The sequence below is a fragment of the Opisthorchis viverrini genome (assembly GCF_000715545.1).
Source record: "Opisthorchis viverrini unplaced genomic scaffold opera_v5_164, whole genome shotgun sequence".
NCBI lineage: Eukaryota > Metazoa > Platyhelminthes > Trematoda > Opisthorchiida > Opisthorchiidae > Opisthorchis > Opisthorchis viverrini.
Window position 1 is genome coordinate 100,266 of NW_008751819.1, and position 19,104 is coordinate 119,369.

At 43.9% G+C, this 19,104-nt stretch overlaps 1 protein-coding gene across 1 annotated transcript in view; it reads right to left on the reverse strand.

The window, feature by feature from the left end:
- The window catches only part of T265_07221 (hypothetical protein), a gene marked incomplete at both ends in the record, with an annotated part of 102,959 nt that extends 84,747 nt beyond the window's left edge, over positions 1-18,212 (reverse strand). The window contains one exon of the mRNA XM_009172686.1: positions 17,728-18,212. Coding sequence (XP_009170950.1) covers positions 17,728-18,052 — 325 coding nt within the window. The remainder of the gene's footprint in view (positions 1-17,727) is intronic.
- Between the last annotated feature and the right edge of the window lie 892 nt (positions 18,213-19,104).

The following is a 19,104-nucleotide window of genomic DNA, read 5'->3' on the forward strand; positions in this document are numbered from 1 at the left end:
TTAGTGGACAGCTACTTGTGTGAGTTCGTTTGGAGGCAAAAGTACCTTTTCATGCAAACGATTAATGGTTTGTCTCGATTTCACCCTCTTCAATAAAAACTAAAAGTACAAATTTCGTATCCACTTTTTTCTAATTTTTTTCTGAGTGACGGGGGCAAACGTTTTGGCGGGGCTTAACTTTAAAAGATCCAATGATACTTGCTTTCTTGTTTTTCGGTCGTTGTCCCAAGGAAACCGTCGAATTTGAGCGCTGCTCAGGAACCCAAACTATCGAAGACCAACAACGATGTTCTCCAAACAAATCTATTTTCAAACTATCACCGGGCCAGATGTCACCGTTCGCTTTCAAGTACTGTGCTTCGGAAATCTGATGGGTTGGTTGACCATCTATCATTGTGACCTGAGTGGATTTATGAGAACAACTATCAGATGTATTTTGTAATGCACTACTCATCAGGTTGCTGAAAACCCCTCGACAGCCCACGACCGGTTTCGTCCTTCTTGGGGCTCACCAGGTAGGCGCAGTCCCTGGGTTTCCGTCAACCTTATGTTCTACTTGAAATCAAATTGCACAAAATTAGCGAACATACACTCATTTGCAAACTAAGTTAGTTTTCCGAGAGACTCACCTAGGACCCAACTGACTCTCTCGGTTTTGATGTTTCCAGGTCACGTCCATCTTGGTAACTGAAAAATACACATCCCTTCTAGCAGGTTTTTTAACCGAACTTGCTGCCGTTCACATTCTACCGTAACTTTCTCACCTTCGGTCTCATGTCTGACCCCTGTATCAGTTTCCCATATTGGGGTGTACGGCACACTGTTCCATACCGAGTGTCTGGACGGTGGACGAATGAATGCCGGAAGGTTTGCGATAATCTCAAACCATGCTGGCAGTATGCTGCTTTTTTTCAATGCTGTCACAAGTTTGTCAGTGAGGAACGCCTACTAAATTTGAGGTCTGACTTGACATCCACCAGCCCACCCAACACATTGAATGCTCGTTTTGCATCGTCACACCCAAGTTCGCCCCCCCCCCCCCAATGTGGCAGTCTTGTTCCATTAGCAAATGATATGGAGTTTGTGGACCAAAATCCCTGGGGCACCGGGGGAAAAGTCAATCAAATGAGGGATTTGGTCCAATGCTCTGCAAGTTGGAACACGGACAAACGTGCTCACGTGATGGGTTGAATGGCTGGAGCACTGAGTCAGAAGGGAGAAAATTGCCTTCGGCTGCTGCGCAATGACCTTGGAGCTGAGTTCAAGAAAATGCGCGGATGCGTAGGAATGCGGATATTTCACACAGTGACAAACGCATGTAAACGATACCGGGTTCCAATTTAGGCAGTCGAGAAACCGGGATCAGGTGCCGCATAACACGCCGAGCGCAAAACAGATGCGTGGAACAGAATTCGATCCACTGAAGCAGATAGTGCCGACCTGTGTATTCGCTTCCCAAAAAACGTGTGAAAATTACCAAGAAGAAGCCCAATATGAAGGCATCCATATATGGTTTGATCTCAAGTCACTGGGCTTAACAATCGGGCGTCGAGTCTGCGCGGAAAGAACCCATGATTAGTACAGAAATACAAACCAGAAGATAGAACGTGGCTGGCTCTGACCTGATTGGGGGGTTCAATGACCAATCTCGTTTGAACAGTACTTCTGTCCTAGAGTTCTGGTGAGCCCGCACTAAAAGGGGGAAGCGCTGGACTCGAGTTTCGCCTTTATTGTAGCTTCGCCGGGGTGTGAACTCCGCAAATCTGAGGAGAGCGTGTTACCACTACTCCACTAGCCCGAGGCCTTGAACGACAACCCAGTAACTGTGTTGGTTGTGTGGATTGATTGACCCTTCTGCAAGAGCTTCTTGGTTGGTTTACACCGCAGACTCCTGAAACGCGCTAGGACAAGTTTTTGACTAGCGAAATACACTCATTTTCAGACTCACCTGGAACCCAGCTGAATCTCTCGCTTGTGATGTTTCCAGGCAAATGAATGTGCTGCACCAGGCCGCCTCATGTTTCACTCGCTAAGATATTCGAGATATCGCTATACATATACATAATTTCGCGCAATTTGGTTTCAAATAGAACATAAGGTTGACGGAAACTCGGGGACTGCACCCACCTGATGAGCCACAAGAAGGGCAAAACCGGCTGTGGGCCGCCGAGGAGTTTTCAGCAACCTTATGAGTAGTGCATTACAAAAGTTTTGGACTAGTTTAGGTGGTTGTATCTTCTACGGATCACCAAGTAATTATTCGGTACTACGGGAAGTGACTGGATCTCAACTTGCTTTCATTCTGTTCCAGCATCTTTTGGGTTCGACGGAACCAAGCCTTGCGCGGAAAGTCACCACTTTGAGCACCTTCTTTCTATATCCTGGTAGCATCTCATCAGTTAGTGTAGTATGGGGCGTACGTATGAAATCCATAGAAATTTCCAGAAATGGCTTAATGGGCCTTCTGTTCTTGGTAGATGTCTAAGCCGGTAGACCTGAGTGTTAATCATAGGGGGACGTAAAACCTTTATGTTCAGCTTAGTACACCTCAATAAAGAAACAGCATGCGTACAACAAATTCCATATTAGCGCAATGTGACCTTTAGTTGCCAGGCGGTTGTCCCTGTTAAGTCACCTGGTCGTAAAGGTGAATGACCGTCACCTCAGACATAAATAAACTTAGGTGGTTGTGCAAAGTAGTTTATAGACTGCTGCTTTGTCGACCGTGTGACAGTTGCTCGCAACTTATTTTGTTTTTGAAATCAAGTTTTTCACCTTACAATATCTGAAACACGACCCCGAAGTTTCACTTGGATGACGTGGAGAGTGCCGGGCAGACATAATTTGACAGAGAGCGTAAAGAGGCTTCAACCGTTTCAAGGTCAAATCACACACAGTTTTTTTTCATTTCGAGAACTTCCCAACAAACTACGATGAACTAGTCCGAATTCCGGTAAAGAAACTGGAAGCGTACGCGTGCCTGCCATTTTCTCGACAGATCATATTACTCACAAGGTCGCTGAAAACTCCTCGACCACCGGTTTCACCCTTCTTTAGACTTCGGTTCACCTGATGAGGCCTGTGTTTCCGTCCCTCAAGAAAATACACTGAGACTTGTCGAATATCGTAGCAAATGAAACATGATGGGGCTGTATGAGAGTGCAGCACATTCAGTTGAGCACGAGATTCAGCGGGTACTCAATTGAGTCTGCTGATCAGATTCTATAGGAAAGGGTAGCGGAAGCTTCAGAATGTTGGTTCACTTGGGCGTATTGTAAATCATTCGATCAAACTGTCTGATTTTGAAGGAGAACGCCTTGTTGTTTTTGCCACTTTCGAGCTCAACGACAAAACTCGCGTTCTTATGGACATTAATTACCAATTCACCGGGGAGATGTCGAACTGATTTGCACGACACAATTCCCGGAACAGGAAGCTTGATGGAGTCACCCCTAGTGACGGGGCTCAGATAGTGAGAGATTTGTCAAACACCTTGTTGCACAACACTGAGTAGAAAATAAACTACGATTGAATTGAATTTGGCAACCGATTATCGCAGATTCCAGGGAACGCGCCTAGCTAGTGACTAGCAAACAGAACGAAAGTGGTGCCACTTTCGTCACTTTGCGTCACTGTTTATTGTTTCTAATGTATGCCAAATGGACCATTAATTCGCCATCTATAGGTAACTGGGTTCTGCGTATTGGCAAAAATTCCTACTGCGATAGATCCGTGCACATACGTTTGCCAATTTCCGTCGTTAGCTATGATATGTACTTTTTAATGCGCTACTCATCAGGTTGCTTAAATCTCCTCGACAGCCGACCATCGGTTTCGCCCTTCTTGGGGCTCATCAGGTAGGCGTAGTCCCGGATTTTCGACAGACTCACCTGGAACCCAGCTGAATCCCCCGTTTGTGATGTTTCCAGGCAACTGAATGTGCTGCACCAGTCCGCCTCATGTTTTAGTCGCTACGATATTCGAGATATCGCGATATGTACTGCACTACTCATAAGGTTGCTGAAAACTCCTCGACAGCCCACGACCGGTTTCGCCCTTCTTGTGGCTCATCAGGTAGGCGCAGTCCCCGAGTTTCCGTCAACCTTATGTTCTACTTGAAATCAAATTGCACGAAATTAGCGAAATACACTCATTTGCATACCAATGTGGTTTTCCGAAAGACTTATCTGGAGCCAAATTAGTTTGCAAATGGGTGCATATTCGCTAATGATATTTACTTGTTTCTGCATTACTCAAAGACTGTACATCCGATCTGAACTGAACTAGACGCTCACACACAGCATCAACATAAATCATTCATTTGTCCTCTGGGACGTTATTAGCCTTGAATATTTGAGCAATCGTGGCCTTGATTCCCGGGGTCGTACGTTTTAACAGTCACCCAGACGTTGAAAGCATTCTGAAGACTACAGACACAATCTGGACTTTAGGAACACGATCAGTTCGACTGATCACGTTGACCCTTAGCGGAATGCACCAATAAGGACACCGGGAGTATCGGCCTTGAGACATGGAGTTTTTATGAAGCGTGGATAGTCTAGGGTTCGTAAAGTCTTTCGCCAATCTTCATGAATCCTTTCGCCCTACGAAAAAATCTAGCTTTCCAAGGTATACGCAACTTCGTCAACCATCAATGGACCAGTTTGTCTTCTGTTTCATATTTTATTCACTGAATGGTCGTTCAAGTGTCTGGACATCCGGTCAGCAAATGCTCATCAATTCGGGTCATGTGATTTATGGCCAGAAAAATCAATTTGCAAGACAGCGTTTGCCCATGCCATGACGCATCACGTGACTGGAGTTTACCACCGTTGACGATCAATAATATGCTGTACTGCTCAGATCTGCTAATTGCTAGGCCCAGCACGTGAAGCAACTTGCATGGTCGCATTGGTACATGGCTCATAGACATAAATCTAACAAGCATATTAGGGAACGACTCCAGGAAGCGATATTGATGGTAATTCAGTACTACTGAACATGTGCTCATATCCAAAATTTGAATATTTGAACAAAGCATCATCTGCTGCATCAGCAGGACATGAGACCCGTCAACTTTAGTCCTGTAGCGTTGCGCGTGTACAAATTTACAACAAACTCCCGTGACACTTAAACGCTGGCCAATCCGGAGCGGAAATGAAGAGTTGTCAGCCCCACCTACTGAAGTCATAGGGACGTTTGAAATCTATATCGTCAAGATGGTTGTCCCGTAACTCGGTCCTGCTCCGTTTTGATGATTTCAGAATGTTGTTCATTTTTTATTGATTCCTCAATGAAACTAGTTGTTTCCCAGTTTCTTCCCTGGACACACTGAAAAAGATTACTCTCTTGGTTGTAAATTCTTGCGTCTCACTTCAAGGTGCACCGTAATATCCAGGTTTGTCTTGGTTCACCATCATCATCGCTGTCATTATCATCGGAAACATAACATCAGTGCTAAAACGCCGATGCATGACTGGCGCACCTTTGTGCAGAACTCTGACGTCTACCCAAACAGCTTTCGACAAACTCTTCGCGATTCCCTCATCATCCTCAGGAAAACCACATTCTGTGTCTGTGTTGTTCTAAACTATGCTCACAACCTCGATAACTTCAAATTTAAGCGAAATACACTCATTTGCAAACCAATTTGGTTTTACGGCAGACTCACCTGGAACTCAGCTGAACCTCTCGCAAAACCAGGTTGGTTTGAAAAACAGTGTAGTTTGCCAACTCAGTGCACTTTGGGTTCGGGTGGAACATGAGGTTGACGGAAACTCGGGGACTGTGCCTACCTGATAAGCTCCAAAATGGGTAAAAACCAGCTGTAAGCTATCAGTGTTTTCAGCATCTTGTGGGTTAATTCCCTTCATGAAAATATACTGCGATATCCCGAATATCGTGCCAAATGAAACATGAGGTGGTCCGTAGGCAGCACATTCAGTTGTTGAATATCATAAGCGAGAGATTCAGTTGAGTCTCTCGGGAAAACCGAATTGATTTCTCGAAAACAGTCCAATGTGGGTTCAAGTGGAACATAAATTTGACGGAAACTCGAAGACTGCGACTACCTGTTGAGCCCCTAGGAGGATGAACCCGGTCGTGGACTGTCGAAGAGTTTTCAGCAACCTTATGAGTAGCATACTACGACTATAATCTGTACTTCTTCAATGGCCCACTTTCCGGGCCGGTCTTATTCTCTCAGTCTTAATTCCATGTGTGTGTACAGTTGTGAAAAATTTTCCAAAAGCCCGCAACTATGAGAGCAGTCCGGGCAGTGAAACAAATTTTTGGTTTCTCCAAGCCATGATACATTTCCCCTCCAGCTGTTGGAGTACACAAAAACCACGCAGCTGTTTTAGCTATTTTCGGGAACAAGTAGTCGACACGAGTTCACACACACACACACAGAAAAATGACTTTCAGGTGTGAACTGTTTGGCCCTAAACATCTGTCGACCGATGCAGACAATAAGCGGACAACTTATGAATTGCCCGGAGGTTTTAAATGACTTCGTTTTTGTTCATTTGATTTTAATGGTTAGTTAAATTTGACCACATCGTAATCGGTCCGGTTAGACAGGATGAACAAACCAAATGAAGCACAAGTTACGATTAAATGTTGAGCTACTAGAAAGCAGTTCGTTTTGTGACTCCGCCTTTCCAAACTAAGGTGATGAACAAACAGACGGCCTTGCAACAAGGTTCGAAAACTGAATCGTTTCACAATCTTGTGTCGTGACCAATAAGACACACTGAAAGAGAACAAGAGAACTTAGCGAATATACACTCATTTGCAAACTGATTTGGTTTTTCGAGAGACTCACCTGGAACCCAGCTGAATCTCTCGTTTATGATGTTGTCAAGCAACTGAATGTGCTGCACCAAACAATAGATTCAGCTTCGTTCCAGGTGAGTCTCTCGCAAAACCAAATTAGTTTGCAAATGAGTGTATATTCGCTAATTTCGTGCAATTTGGTTCGAAGTAGAGCATAAGGTTGACGGAAACTCGGGGAGTGCGCCCCATGAAGGGCGAAACCGGTCATGGGCTGTCGACGAATTTTCAGCAACCTTATGAGTAGTACATTACAAATATGAACAAGAGAACTTCTTGCTTGACAAGAGTGGGAACCGGTGACTTTCTTAGTTCCTCCTGGAAGCCGTACGTGTACTCTACAAACACTCAGGCTGTTAAATGAATCCAAGTTAAAAAGCCCGGGAAATGTGTTCAGCTACACATAACTGCATGCGTCTTCCTTCAAGGTCAACAAAGAACAGTTTGACTTTTTTATGGTTAGTTGAACAGCTACCGTAATTGAACCATCTCTCTGTTTTTACATAGGTGCCACATCCGACAATAATGTTCTTTCTCCGTACGTGTCTGAGTCGATCTTGGTGGAGGAATGTGAATACCTTCCCGAATAAACCATCGGTAAAACACGTAAATAGAGTCTCGTGAATCGAACCATTAATCAAATAGGTTTGATCGGAACTATGTTCGAGATAGCCCAAAGCTTAGGGTGCAGATATGCTGACCACCGGTAGGTCAGTGGTTCGAGTCCAACTCCAGCTCCTGTATGAACATGGTGAAGGCCGTCGAGTTTCCTTCAGATGGCATGGCAGCTAGATATCGAACGGGATCACAGCTGAACACGCCTACTTTTTTACTGATCGGAAGTAAATTCATCTAGATTCATTTTTCTGAATCTAGCTGTCAAACACCTATGGTGTCGTTGTGTAATTCATCTCTGAGCGTTATACTGTGGATCACTGTAGGAGGGTCTTGGATATCTCAAAAACTCCACCGTACGATTATTGAATTGGGAATGCAAAAATGGACAAGTTTAACGGTCACTTATTCCCTTATGTTTCAGAATGTACTTGTCAAACACCTATGGTGTCGTTGTGTAATTCATCTCTGAGCGCTATACTGTGGAACACTGGATATCACAAAAACTCTACCGTACGATTACTGAATTGGGAATGCTTTGTAAATAATGAAAAAATGGACAAGTGTCACAGTCACTTATTCCCTTATGGTATTGCTTAGATAGAGGTTTTTTGTAAGAAGGGCCCGATGTATTTCAAGACCGAAGGTAGATGAAACAAGTTCACATGAGTTATTCGGTTAGAATAAAACTGTGACTGCTGCGCACATCAGTTCAAACAAAAATCAATAAATATTCGATATATATATTCGTAATGCACCACTCATAAAGTTGATGAAAATTCATCGGCAGCCCATGGCGGTTTCGCCCTTCTTGGGGCAATATTCGCGAGTTTCCGTCAACCTTATGTTCTACTTGAAACCAAATTGCACGAACTTAGCGAAATGCATTCACTAATTTGGATTTGCGAGAGAATTACCTGGAACTCAGCTGAATCTCTCGTTTGTGCATTACGAATAAACATGTATCACGATGTCTCGAATATGAGGCAGCCTGGTGCAGCACATTCAGTTGCCTGGAAACATCACAACCGAGAGATTCAGCTGGGTTCCAGGTGAGTCTCTCGAAAAACCAAATTAGTTTTCGATTGAGTATATTTCGCCAAAAATTAATGAGAGCAGTGGTCGAGTGAGGAAAACGATTTGATTCGTTTGAGCAAGCCACAGCTGAGCACCTAGATGTGACCGACATAGAATAATAAAAGAACAGTGTTGGAAGGGACAAAAAGTCATCTCCAAGGAAGGGAGATGACGTAATTTATTTAGGATTAGACAGAATTTGGGGAATTTTGCAGTGAACAAATATAAGGGCACTAATTAGTGGGAAAAGACAGACAGTCAGTGATATCACCTGGAGTAGCGCCATCCGTTGCTAAGCAACCGTCCCGCTTCCCCTTTTGTTTAGCTCGAATTGCTCCTTAAAGTTTGAAACACTGTGTGGAGTTTACTCACGCGGTCCCCCTGAAAGTGTCCTTTACTTTATGAAATGAGGGTGATTCGGGTGTCCAGAAAGTAGAACCTACAGTGTATGAAATAGTAAACTGGTCATAAGACGTGGAGAAACACGGATGCTTTTTTTCATACACAAATTATAGTTTCATGCAACCCGAAAACCTGATAGCTGCACAAAGCTTTCCAGGGTATTCAAGCTTGTGTTGAAATACCTTGAAAACAGAATCGATCGAATTCCAGTAAAGCTTGAATTGCTCACTGACTTGGGGCACAAATCGGAATGTGACTAACCGAACTGCCTATAGTGACGGTTCACACGAATTTGAATACTATTCATAGGTCATGACTTTAATCCACCTTCTACTGGAACGGAAAACAGGATCTCCTTTTGGAAGATGGCTTCGTGTCAAGCAAGGACTATCCTGAGCGAGTCCGTCCCGTAATGACTGAATGCTGATCACGCCTATTGGTGTTTGGATCGATAGAAGAAACGACTCCCCTACTACAATGAGATGTAGTCATTCTGTCGCGGATGAGATTGTGTTCTGGTCAGCTGTTGTCGTTCCCATCCTCTAAAGTTTAGATTTTATTTTCTACGACCTTGTTTTTGAGACAACATGTGTTCAGCTTGTAAGGACGAAGGCCATCAATCAATATGAAAGTGCCCAGTTGGAGTTTAGACCTGACCCACCAAAACGGGTCGCGTGGCCCACACACGACGGTCGATGGCATTGTGATTGTCCATGGTATCTTCACTTGGCACCAAGTAACAACGTTAAAATTAGTTCAGCTGGGTTCCAGGTGAGTCTCTCGCAGAACCGAATTTGTTTGCAAATGAGTGTATATTCACTAATTTCGTGCAATTTAGTTTCAAGTAGACCATGAGGTTGGCGGAAACTAGGGGACTGCGCCTACCTGATGAGCTCCAAGAACGGCGAAACCGGTCATGGACTGTCGACGAATTTTCAGCAACCTTATGAGTAGTGCATCATCTTCGCTGGTTTTACACAGATACTGGTCCACCTCTGAGAATTGCAGGGTCGAACGTGTCAAAACGTCCCTGTTTACTATGAAGGAATGAGAGCTCTCTCTGACAGTTTGGTGATAAGGCTCACACAGCCGAGTCATCTGAGGTAAGAAAAATGCTTCTCAATTCAGAGACTGAATTTCTAGCATCCGCACACTTAAGCGCCTTCCAGGAAAGTCAAAACTGCACGGAAAATTTTGTACAGAGCTGCCTTGTTACCAGAAGAAATCAGGGGGGCTGTGATAGTGCCAGGGTGTTCAAATCTGGACACAGGCAGTCGGGACGCTGAAGTTGGTTTCGAACAACGGACTTTCGGGTCAATAAGTTCGAGTCCTAATCACTGAGCTGGAAATCTTCGGAAGAAACGGGGTGTATAAAAAGTAAGTGAAGGGTATGAATACAATTCGGGCCATACAGAAGAACTAAGCTTACACTGAACATCAATCACACACATCTAGAAAGACTCAGGTGGTAAGAAAACATTCCAGTGGATGCCATTTCGTCTCTCACCTGCTCTAATTGAATTCACCGATTCGGAGCTTGAAGAAACTGTCGTATTTTTTAAAAAAATCTTTCGGAGCTACACGACTAGTTCTTAGATTTCATTTGATGTGTCTCGGAAGATCAATCGTCACCACCTAGCGTCGGGACGCTGAAGTTGGTTTCGAACAACGGACTTTCGGGTCAATAAGTTCGAGTCCTAATCACTGAGCTGGAAATCTTCGGAAGAAACGGGGTGTATAAAAAGTAAGTGAAGGGCATGAATACAATTCAGGTCATACAGAAGAACTAAGCTTACACTGAACATCAATCACACACATCTAGAAAGACTCAGGTGGTAAGAAAACATTCCAGTGGACGCCATTTCGTCTCCCACCTGCTCTAATTGAAATCACCGATTCGGAACTTGGAGAAGCTGTCATATTTTTTTAAAATTCTTCTTTCCGAGCTACACGACTAGTTCTCACATTGTATCTGATGTGTCTCGGAAGATCAATCGTCACCTCTCAGGTTAGCATAGGGAATAGCGGACACGAAGCTTGGTCCAAACACTCGCAGAATTACGATTGTTACTCACTTAATTGCTTCCCTACTTTTCGTGAAATTTGCTAATTTACCTGTTCTCTCTCCTTGATTTTTCGTGTGCGGGATTTTGCTTATCGCTCATGGATCGAAGTAAACTGCTTGGTATTCAAGATATCGCAGTATCTTTCCACGAAGTTTGGTGAAAAATCTTTAACAGCCCCTAGCTGGTTTCACCCTTCTTGGGTGTTCCACTTGAACCCAAAGTGGGCTGATTCCGATAAATGTATTCATTTGAGAATCACTTTGATTTTCATGGGATCTCAACAGAATCTCTCGTTTATGATTCAGTGCGCCACACAACAACCGCCCCATGTTTCAGTTGCAACGATATTCGAGATGTCTCAGTACACTCTCTTCACAGAGCACACTATTCACAAGGACATTCAAAAGGTTCTTAAAGCCACGACTGGTTTCTTCCGTACTTCTTGGTTCCTGTGAGATCCGCGCAGTCCCGGAATCCAACCTGGATTCTTTCCGATTTTTCGCTTGGTTCAATTTGAAATAAAGTGAATTTCCCTCTTTCCGAGTTTCGTCGACGCGTCTGTGCGTATATTTGTCTTGGGTTAGAAGCATACTACTACTCTTAGCCGGTAACTCCGATCCATGAGTGACAAACAAAAATCACGCAAACGAAAACTCAGAGGGAGAGAACAGGTGAATTAACGAATTTCACGAAGAGAAAGGAAACAATTAAGTGAGAAACCATGGTGATTCTGCGAGTGTTTGGGTCAAGCTTCATGTCCGCTATTCCATATGCTAACCTGAGAGATGACTGTTGATCTTCCGAGACACATCGAATGCAGTGCAAGAACTACTTGTGTTTTTATCATAAAGGAAACTATTCACAAGGTTTCTGAAAACTCTTCGACAGCCCACGACCGGTTTTGCCCTTCTAGGGACTCATGAGGTGGGCGTAGTTCCCGAGCTTCCGTCAACCTTAGGTTCTACTTGAACCCAAATTGGACTGTTTGCGAGAAATACACTCATTTGCAAATCAACATTGGTTTTCACGGGAGACTCAATTGAATCTCTCGTTTATGATGTTCTCCAGCTGAATGTGCTGCACACAGACTGCCTCATGAATAAGTTGGCACGATATTCGAGATATCGTAGTATATTTTCATACAGGAAACTACTCACAAGGTTGCTGAAAACTCTTCGACAGCCCATGACCGGATTCTGCGATATGTCGAATATCATGCCAACGGAAACATGAGGCAGCCTGTCTGCAGCACATTCAGTTGTAGAACATCATAAATGAGAGATTCAGTTGATTCTCTCGTGAAAACCAAGTTGATTTGCAAATAAGTGTATTTCTCGTAAACTAGTCGTGTGCTTCCGAAAGAATTTTTGTAAAAAAAACATTTAACAGCTTCCCCAAGTTTCAAATAGTTGAATTCAGTGGGACTAACACAAGTGGGAGACAAAATGGCGTCCACTGGTCACCCAGCATTTGTTTTCTTACCATCTGAGCCTCTCTCTAGTTGTGTGTGATTAATGCTCAGTGTACGTTTGGTCCTCGCAAGTGTGTCTTCGTTTGCTTCAACCTTCGCTGACTGTTCTGCTGAAATGCTCGATTGTTCGTGCCACCCTTCCGTGGCATCCATCGCGTGACTTGCACCACAAGCATTGTTGACTTTCTTCGGGTTGTCGGAAGATTCTTAGCAGCGCAGTGTTCTTCGAAGCTGTTCGTAGAGCAGCTGATTCATCCCATCTGTTTGTTTTTTTCACAACCACACGGCGTTTTGGATGAACAGGGAAACGCTTTTAAGGCTACACAATGCAACTTGGTGATTTATCATTCGCCTCCAAGTTATGCGTACTGTGGGTTGTAAAGCATGCAACTCAGGATACAGGTGCAACTCATTTTTGTTTGCAGACATCACTTTCCAGCGTCTGTGTTCAGGCTAGTTAAAGCATTTTTATGTCGAATTTTTATCGATTTCTGAGAATATCTCTGCGGAATACACATAATCCAGTCCTAATTGTGACCGTTGAGGGACTTAAAGTCTGTACTATATCAGGATTTGGTAGACTGACGTTCTTCAAGGCAAGTTAATCAGTAGTTTCGCGAGTAATAGGAAATTGGACGAAATTTTGCAAGAAGCATCAATTTTATTCCGTAGCAACCTGAAATAATTCTAGGATTGAACACAGTTGCACGGCTGAGAAATGCGCGTGGCTCTACGCAAAAAGCACGAGATTATAAAGTTTTTTGGGATAAGCCACGATGTAAAGTATTCCAAAAAATTCACCGTCGGGTTGCCCAACACATGTGAAAATGCAGAAGTTAGTAATGTAATTGTATAAAAGTATAAACGTTTTATAGATATCAGTCATTTGTCTTGACTTTGTACGTATGTACAGTCTGTTTGGTCCAATCTATTAGGTTTGGTGAGATAAACGGAAGATTGACTTGTCAGATTCTCCAAGTTTCTGACAACAATGGCTTCAATCGCGCAAGAAGAAAGATAAAGTATTTTCTGGGTGTTTTCGAAACAGTCTAGAGTCACCCGAGAACTGACGCAGTCTATGGGGACGCGCACATGAGTCATACTCACTCACATATGTATAGTCAGAATCTATCCATTTTGATCATCGTAGGAGAGTGAGCTCTACTCAAGTTTTCAGTAATTCCCGAGAAGCTATCACAACCGAATACACACAGATGCTATTTGTGGATTTGCATTGTTTTAAACAATTAGTAGTATGTTAGACACAAAACTATTTATGAGAGATTTCTTGTGTAAGTCAACCAGGGAGCCAGATATCGTTGTAGGAATCGAAGTGGTAACAGTTATCAACATAAAATCAGTCTTTTCATGCGTGATCACGTGACGTGGGTCCAAAGATAGGGTGAGAAGTTGCACTATATCGTGCCTAACTGCAATTTAGTCACAGTTCTGATCAGTCATTCATTCTTCAAACTACTGGCGGAGAGGCCACGGATTCGACTCTCCCTGGAGTTTGGTGAGATGCTGATCACCTCCAATAAGGATAAGACATTTTCCAGGGCTCCCCCCTTTTCGGCATAGACTGGGTGCACCTAAAGGACGAAGTCTTTATCTTCAATTTACCAACACCGATAACGTTACCGATCGGTGGTCTCCCTTAGTTTGCTCTAGCGATAACCCACTAAGCAAGGTCGTAAGCAATCTCAGTTTCAAGAACTATACTAACGGCCTAGTCACCACATTACAAATATATACATGTATCGCGATATTTCAAAGATCGTAGCGACTGAAACATGAGGCGGCCTGGTGCAGCACATTCAGTTGCCTGAGAACATCATGAACGAGGGATTCAGCTGGGTTCCAGGTGGGTCTCCGGAAAGAACCAAATTAGTTTGCAGATGAGTGTATATTCGCTAATACTCTGTCCTTGTTTGGTCGACTTCGATTCGCGAATCGAAGAATCACGTGACAGTACCGAAAACTATGATGAGTGTTAGTTTTAAAAACACGGACTATTATATACACTTGTTTGGATGCTGATCGACCCGTCTCTCACGTGACCGTGTGACTGACTGCACGGACATCATCAAACGGAATTCTGTCGCTTAACTTCCAAGCACAATATTGATATGGTGAACAGAAATCAGAGTGGAAAATGGAACTAAGGATTCCCGAACGTCTGCACGCTACTGACAAACTACTGACAGCTCACAGGAAGAATAAGACCAGCTAGAAATAAATAAATCAGTTAATCAGAGGGAAAAACATTTACTACTCACTCCACCTTGCACGAAAAACTAGCAACTTTTCAACTCTGGACTGAAATTTTCCATGATGATCAGTTTGGAAATTCGGTCAATGTTTCGTCTCCCGGAAGTGGGGAGGGGGGAGGAAGTCACACCAATGTTTGTTGGTCTGGTTTGTGTTTTATATCAATCCATTAGCGTGTAGAGTGAGAATCACCGTGATTGCCTCGAAGGGTGACTTTGTTATGCAAGTTACTCAATCCACAGGCTTTTCTGGTTGGGTAAACACGAATTAGCCGAGAAGATAGCGTTATTAGTGAAATAAACCTGCATAAGTATGGTCGCTGATCACCACACGACGACCAGTAATCTGCAGGGGGGTGTCACAAACACTGGACCATTCAGTTCAGGGGAGATTACACTTGTAAGTTAACTTAGTGTTACCTTGCATATCAGCGGAGTCCTAGAGACCCCCAAGAAAACAGAAATCCATACGTTTCATTAAGGAAACTACGCACAAGGTTGCTGAAAACCAAAATGGTTTGCAAATTTATGCATTTGTCGAAAACAGTGCAATTTCGGTTCAAGTAGAACAAAAGGTTGACGGAAACTCGGGGACTGTGCCTACCTGATTAGCCCAAAGAAGGGCGAAACCGGTCGTGGGCTGTCGAAGAGTTTTCAGCAACCTTGTGAGTAGTTTGCTTTATGAAAATATACTGCAATATCTCGAATATCGTGCCAACTGAAACATGACGCGGCCTGTGTGCAGCACATTCACTTGTTGAATATCATAAACGAGGGATTCAGTTGAGTCTCTCATGAAAACGAAATTGATTTGCAAATGAGAAGCCCATACTGTTCCACAGCAACTGTATTAGTTGTGTTCGGTCACGATATAGTCCAGCAAATTTGTATAAGAGGTATGAAGAACACTGAAATACTGTAGGACGCAGAACTCCGTAGTTCAGACCAGGCAGATTGACTACGTTGAATAACACTAATCAATAAGTTACGAATGAGTACTTTTCACGTTGGGTAAACAGTATCCCACACGTGTTTTGCGACTCCTTTTAAAGGGTGAGTTCTCAGAGGGCTGCTTGCGTAATCATGTAATGTTAACAACGTGGTCGGTGAGAAAAAAGCGTTCAGCTGTAGCACCCTTCCGGTGTCTAGCTGCCACGCCACCCGAAGGAAGCACGAGGGCTGAGATACTGTCAGGCTGCCCAAGCCTAGACAGGGGAAGCTGAGAGGTAGAGGTTGGGTTCGAACCATGGACCTTCTGGTTAGAAAATTCGCGCTCTAACCAATTGGACCATCTCGCCCCCTGGTCGTGGTCGGTAGCTGTTTTGAAATCATTCTCACTGCTAATCGATCATCTCCAAACAGATGGCAATGTCGACTTACCAACAGCTAGGTTTTGGGTTCGAGTCTGTCGATTATTCCCAAGATGGAGTAACACGTTTAAAAGACACTTTGGACTTCCATGATAGGTTAATTTTGTCTGTATTGAGTAGTACAATTTCCAGATTGATGAAATCGATTTCTTGGGCTTCTTATGACAGTTCAGCTACACGTGAATGGCCAGGTTGTTTAGCTTACCTCAAGATTCACCTGTTACAAATCAATCCAGGGGCTTGAAATCTTACAACCACTCAAGGTTCCAGTCCTAACTGGGAAATTTCGGTAGCGAGTGGAAAATTTCAGTCACCTGTCAGACCGCACATGTCCAAACTTCAAAGATATTGTGTAAACTTACAAGACCCCTGTGCGGCAGTCCGTTGTATACCGCTTTTCTAACAATATTGGGATCTTTTCCAGATAAGCCCCGCCACTAATGCAAAAAGTGTATATGCGGAAAGTTAAGCTCCGACAATTTTTGCCAGCTCCAATTTAATGTACACACACAACCTTGACCTATTTTTGATGAAAACAATTCCCCACCCGCATCTAGGCTCATTATGTGTAAAAATTTTCTCCGTTCGGACGTAAAACCTTAACTGAACTTTCTGACGCTTTCAACTCTCGTTCATGAAATGAGACGGTAATACGTTTTTTGCAAAGCCACGGAGTGATGCATCAGCAACAATGGTCATCAAATGACACTCACAACTGTTTCTGACAGGTGGAGCTGTAATGCCCGACAGTGTCAGGTCTTCGAAAGGGAACTTGCCTGGAACGTTCCAGGATGGAGTTTAGGACAGTAATTCTATTCAGTTGTTGCTAGTCCCCAAAATTTGGCAAAAATCAAATTATGCTCAGGGGAATTATCAATTACCCACACGACCGTCGTTGACTGGAAGAACTTTCTTCGCGAAGTTTGCGCCTAGCGACTTTTGCAGACTCCAACAGTTACCGGGGGCCCAGGTCTACACATCGATATCGGTGAAATGCTAACATCTCACCGTAATAACCACGCACGGCGAGTCTTTCTCCAGCAGTGGATTTTCGGAGGGATCTGCCGGGAAAATAAAGAGGTGTTCATGTATGCAGTGCCAGATCGAACTGCCGCCACTTTGATGGACACAATCCAGGCCTGTATCGCTCTGGACTCAATCATCATCTCCGATATGTGGGTATCATACCAAGGAATTGAAGCGATGATTGACATGAATTATATTCATGAAACGGTTAATCATACCAAAACTTTGTGGATCCAGCTACTGGAGCTCACACACAAACCATCGAATCTCTTTGGCACGTCTACAAGATGCAGAATAAACGCCAATGCGGCAGGCACCGATCTTTAGTGGACAGCTACTTGTGTGAGTTCGTTTAAATGCAAAGTTACCGAAAAACGGACCTTTCCGTGGAAATTATTAATGACACGTCCCAATTTCAACCTTTTCAATAAAAAATAAAAATACAAGTTTCACATCCTCTTTTTTCTAATCTTTTTTGGGTGGCGGGGGTTAATTTTTTGGCGGGGCTTATCTGGAAAAATATCGGATGAATCAGTCGAAACTTTATGCTGTTTGGCGAGTCACTACGGTCTCCAAACTTTTGTACTACGACTTACCGACATCGTTTTTGGTCGAACTGTGTCCCCAGTGAAGCAGAGAATTGTACGATGTCTGAGGTGTGACGGATGGTTCCGTGATGAGTTTACTATCTGCATGTATATCCGGATTAGACTTGGATTCGCTCTTGTCAAGTGTGAGCAGTATGGACGGCAATTCCAAATCAAACAAACTACGGGAAGCAACTTCCGACACACCATGTTTATCCGGATTGTCCATAAGCTGGGACTTTATGGGGGGCATAGCAACCGGGCGACCAGCGCCAGGTGTGTCTAAATGGAGAGCTTTATTTTCAATCTGATCCCGGTCATCATATCCAGACATGTTCTTCTGTCATTTTGCAAATAAGTGCAGTTTGGGAGGCATCGAATCTCATGTGCTTTCACACAGTGGGAGCAGCTTTCTCAAATCCAACCTAGATACTACTGACTTTTTTCCACATACCGGAAAGCACATGCGTCATCTCTAATATACCATGTCTTAGAAAATGCAGGTGTTTTTGGCTCGTGTGCGGCCTGCCACGCTGGTATGCCGACGCATAGGATAGTTAATCTAGCCAATGATAGCATTCGGGCAAAACTCTCTTCCTGTTGGTGAATCGCTGGCCGCCAGATAGATTACGAGATTCGGTACGCACGCACCTAGTCACGTGTCATGGGCCAAACGCACGCGCACATACTTATTCACGGGCAGGTACAAAAACTCCGGCCTAGTGTTTGAAGAAGAGAAAAAGGAAAACGCGTTGTGTTAACTTAACATGTCAGGCCCGATGTCCTTGCTTGTGCGCACACGCGCGCTCGCGCCAGCCCACTAGTGTGTGTAAAGCGTAAATAATCGGCCAGGAAAGGTGTACATGTTTACGCGTGCGCCCCCATACTGTCCGCGTGTCGCCATTTAGCCAAGCAAACTGCCATTAGCCTAGAATCTAGGTCATACCGTTACTCCGTCACAACTCTTGCACGATTTATGAGGACTACCAAATGGGAAAAAACTGGAATGGATTGCCACCTGTATGAATCAGCGTGTGATGAGTCATCCGCTGGGTTTTTTTGAATTTTACGCAACCATACAAAGATCGGATGACGGAGTAGGGAAAAACGAAAATTTCGAAGTGTATTATACTGTGTTGGATAGAGCACGCCGTGCATCTTTAACCCGGTCTGTTTAAATATTTGTACGGTAAACCACAGTTTCCTTCGGACCTGCCATCTGCTTGTTACTCCGTATTCATCCCTCAGAACGTCACTTTACTAACCCGTCCAGGTGGATCGGAGGTTAATGGTCACTCGAAAGACAGACAGACAGACAGACAGACAGAAAGACACAGAGGAAGGAAGAGAATCGAGTCTGCGACCTCTCCGCCAAACAGTTAATCG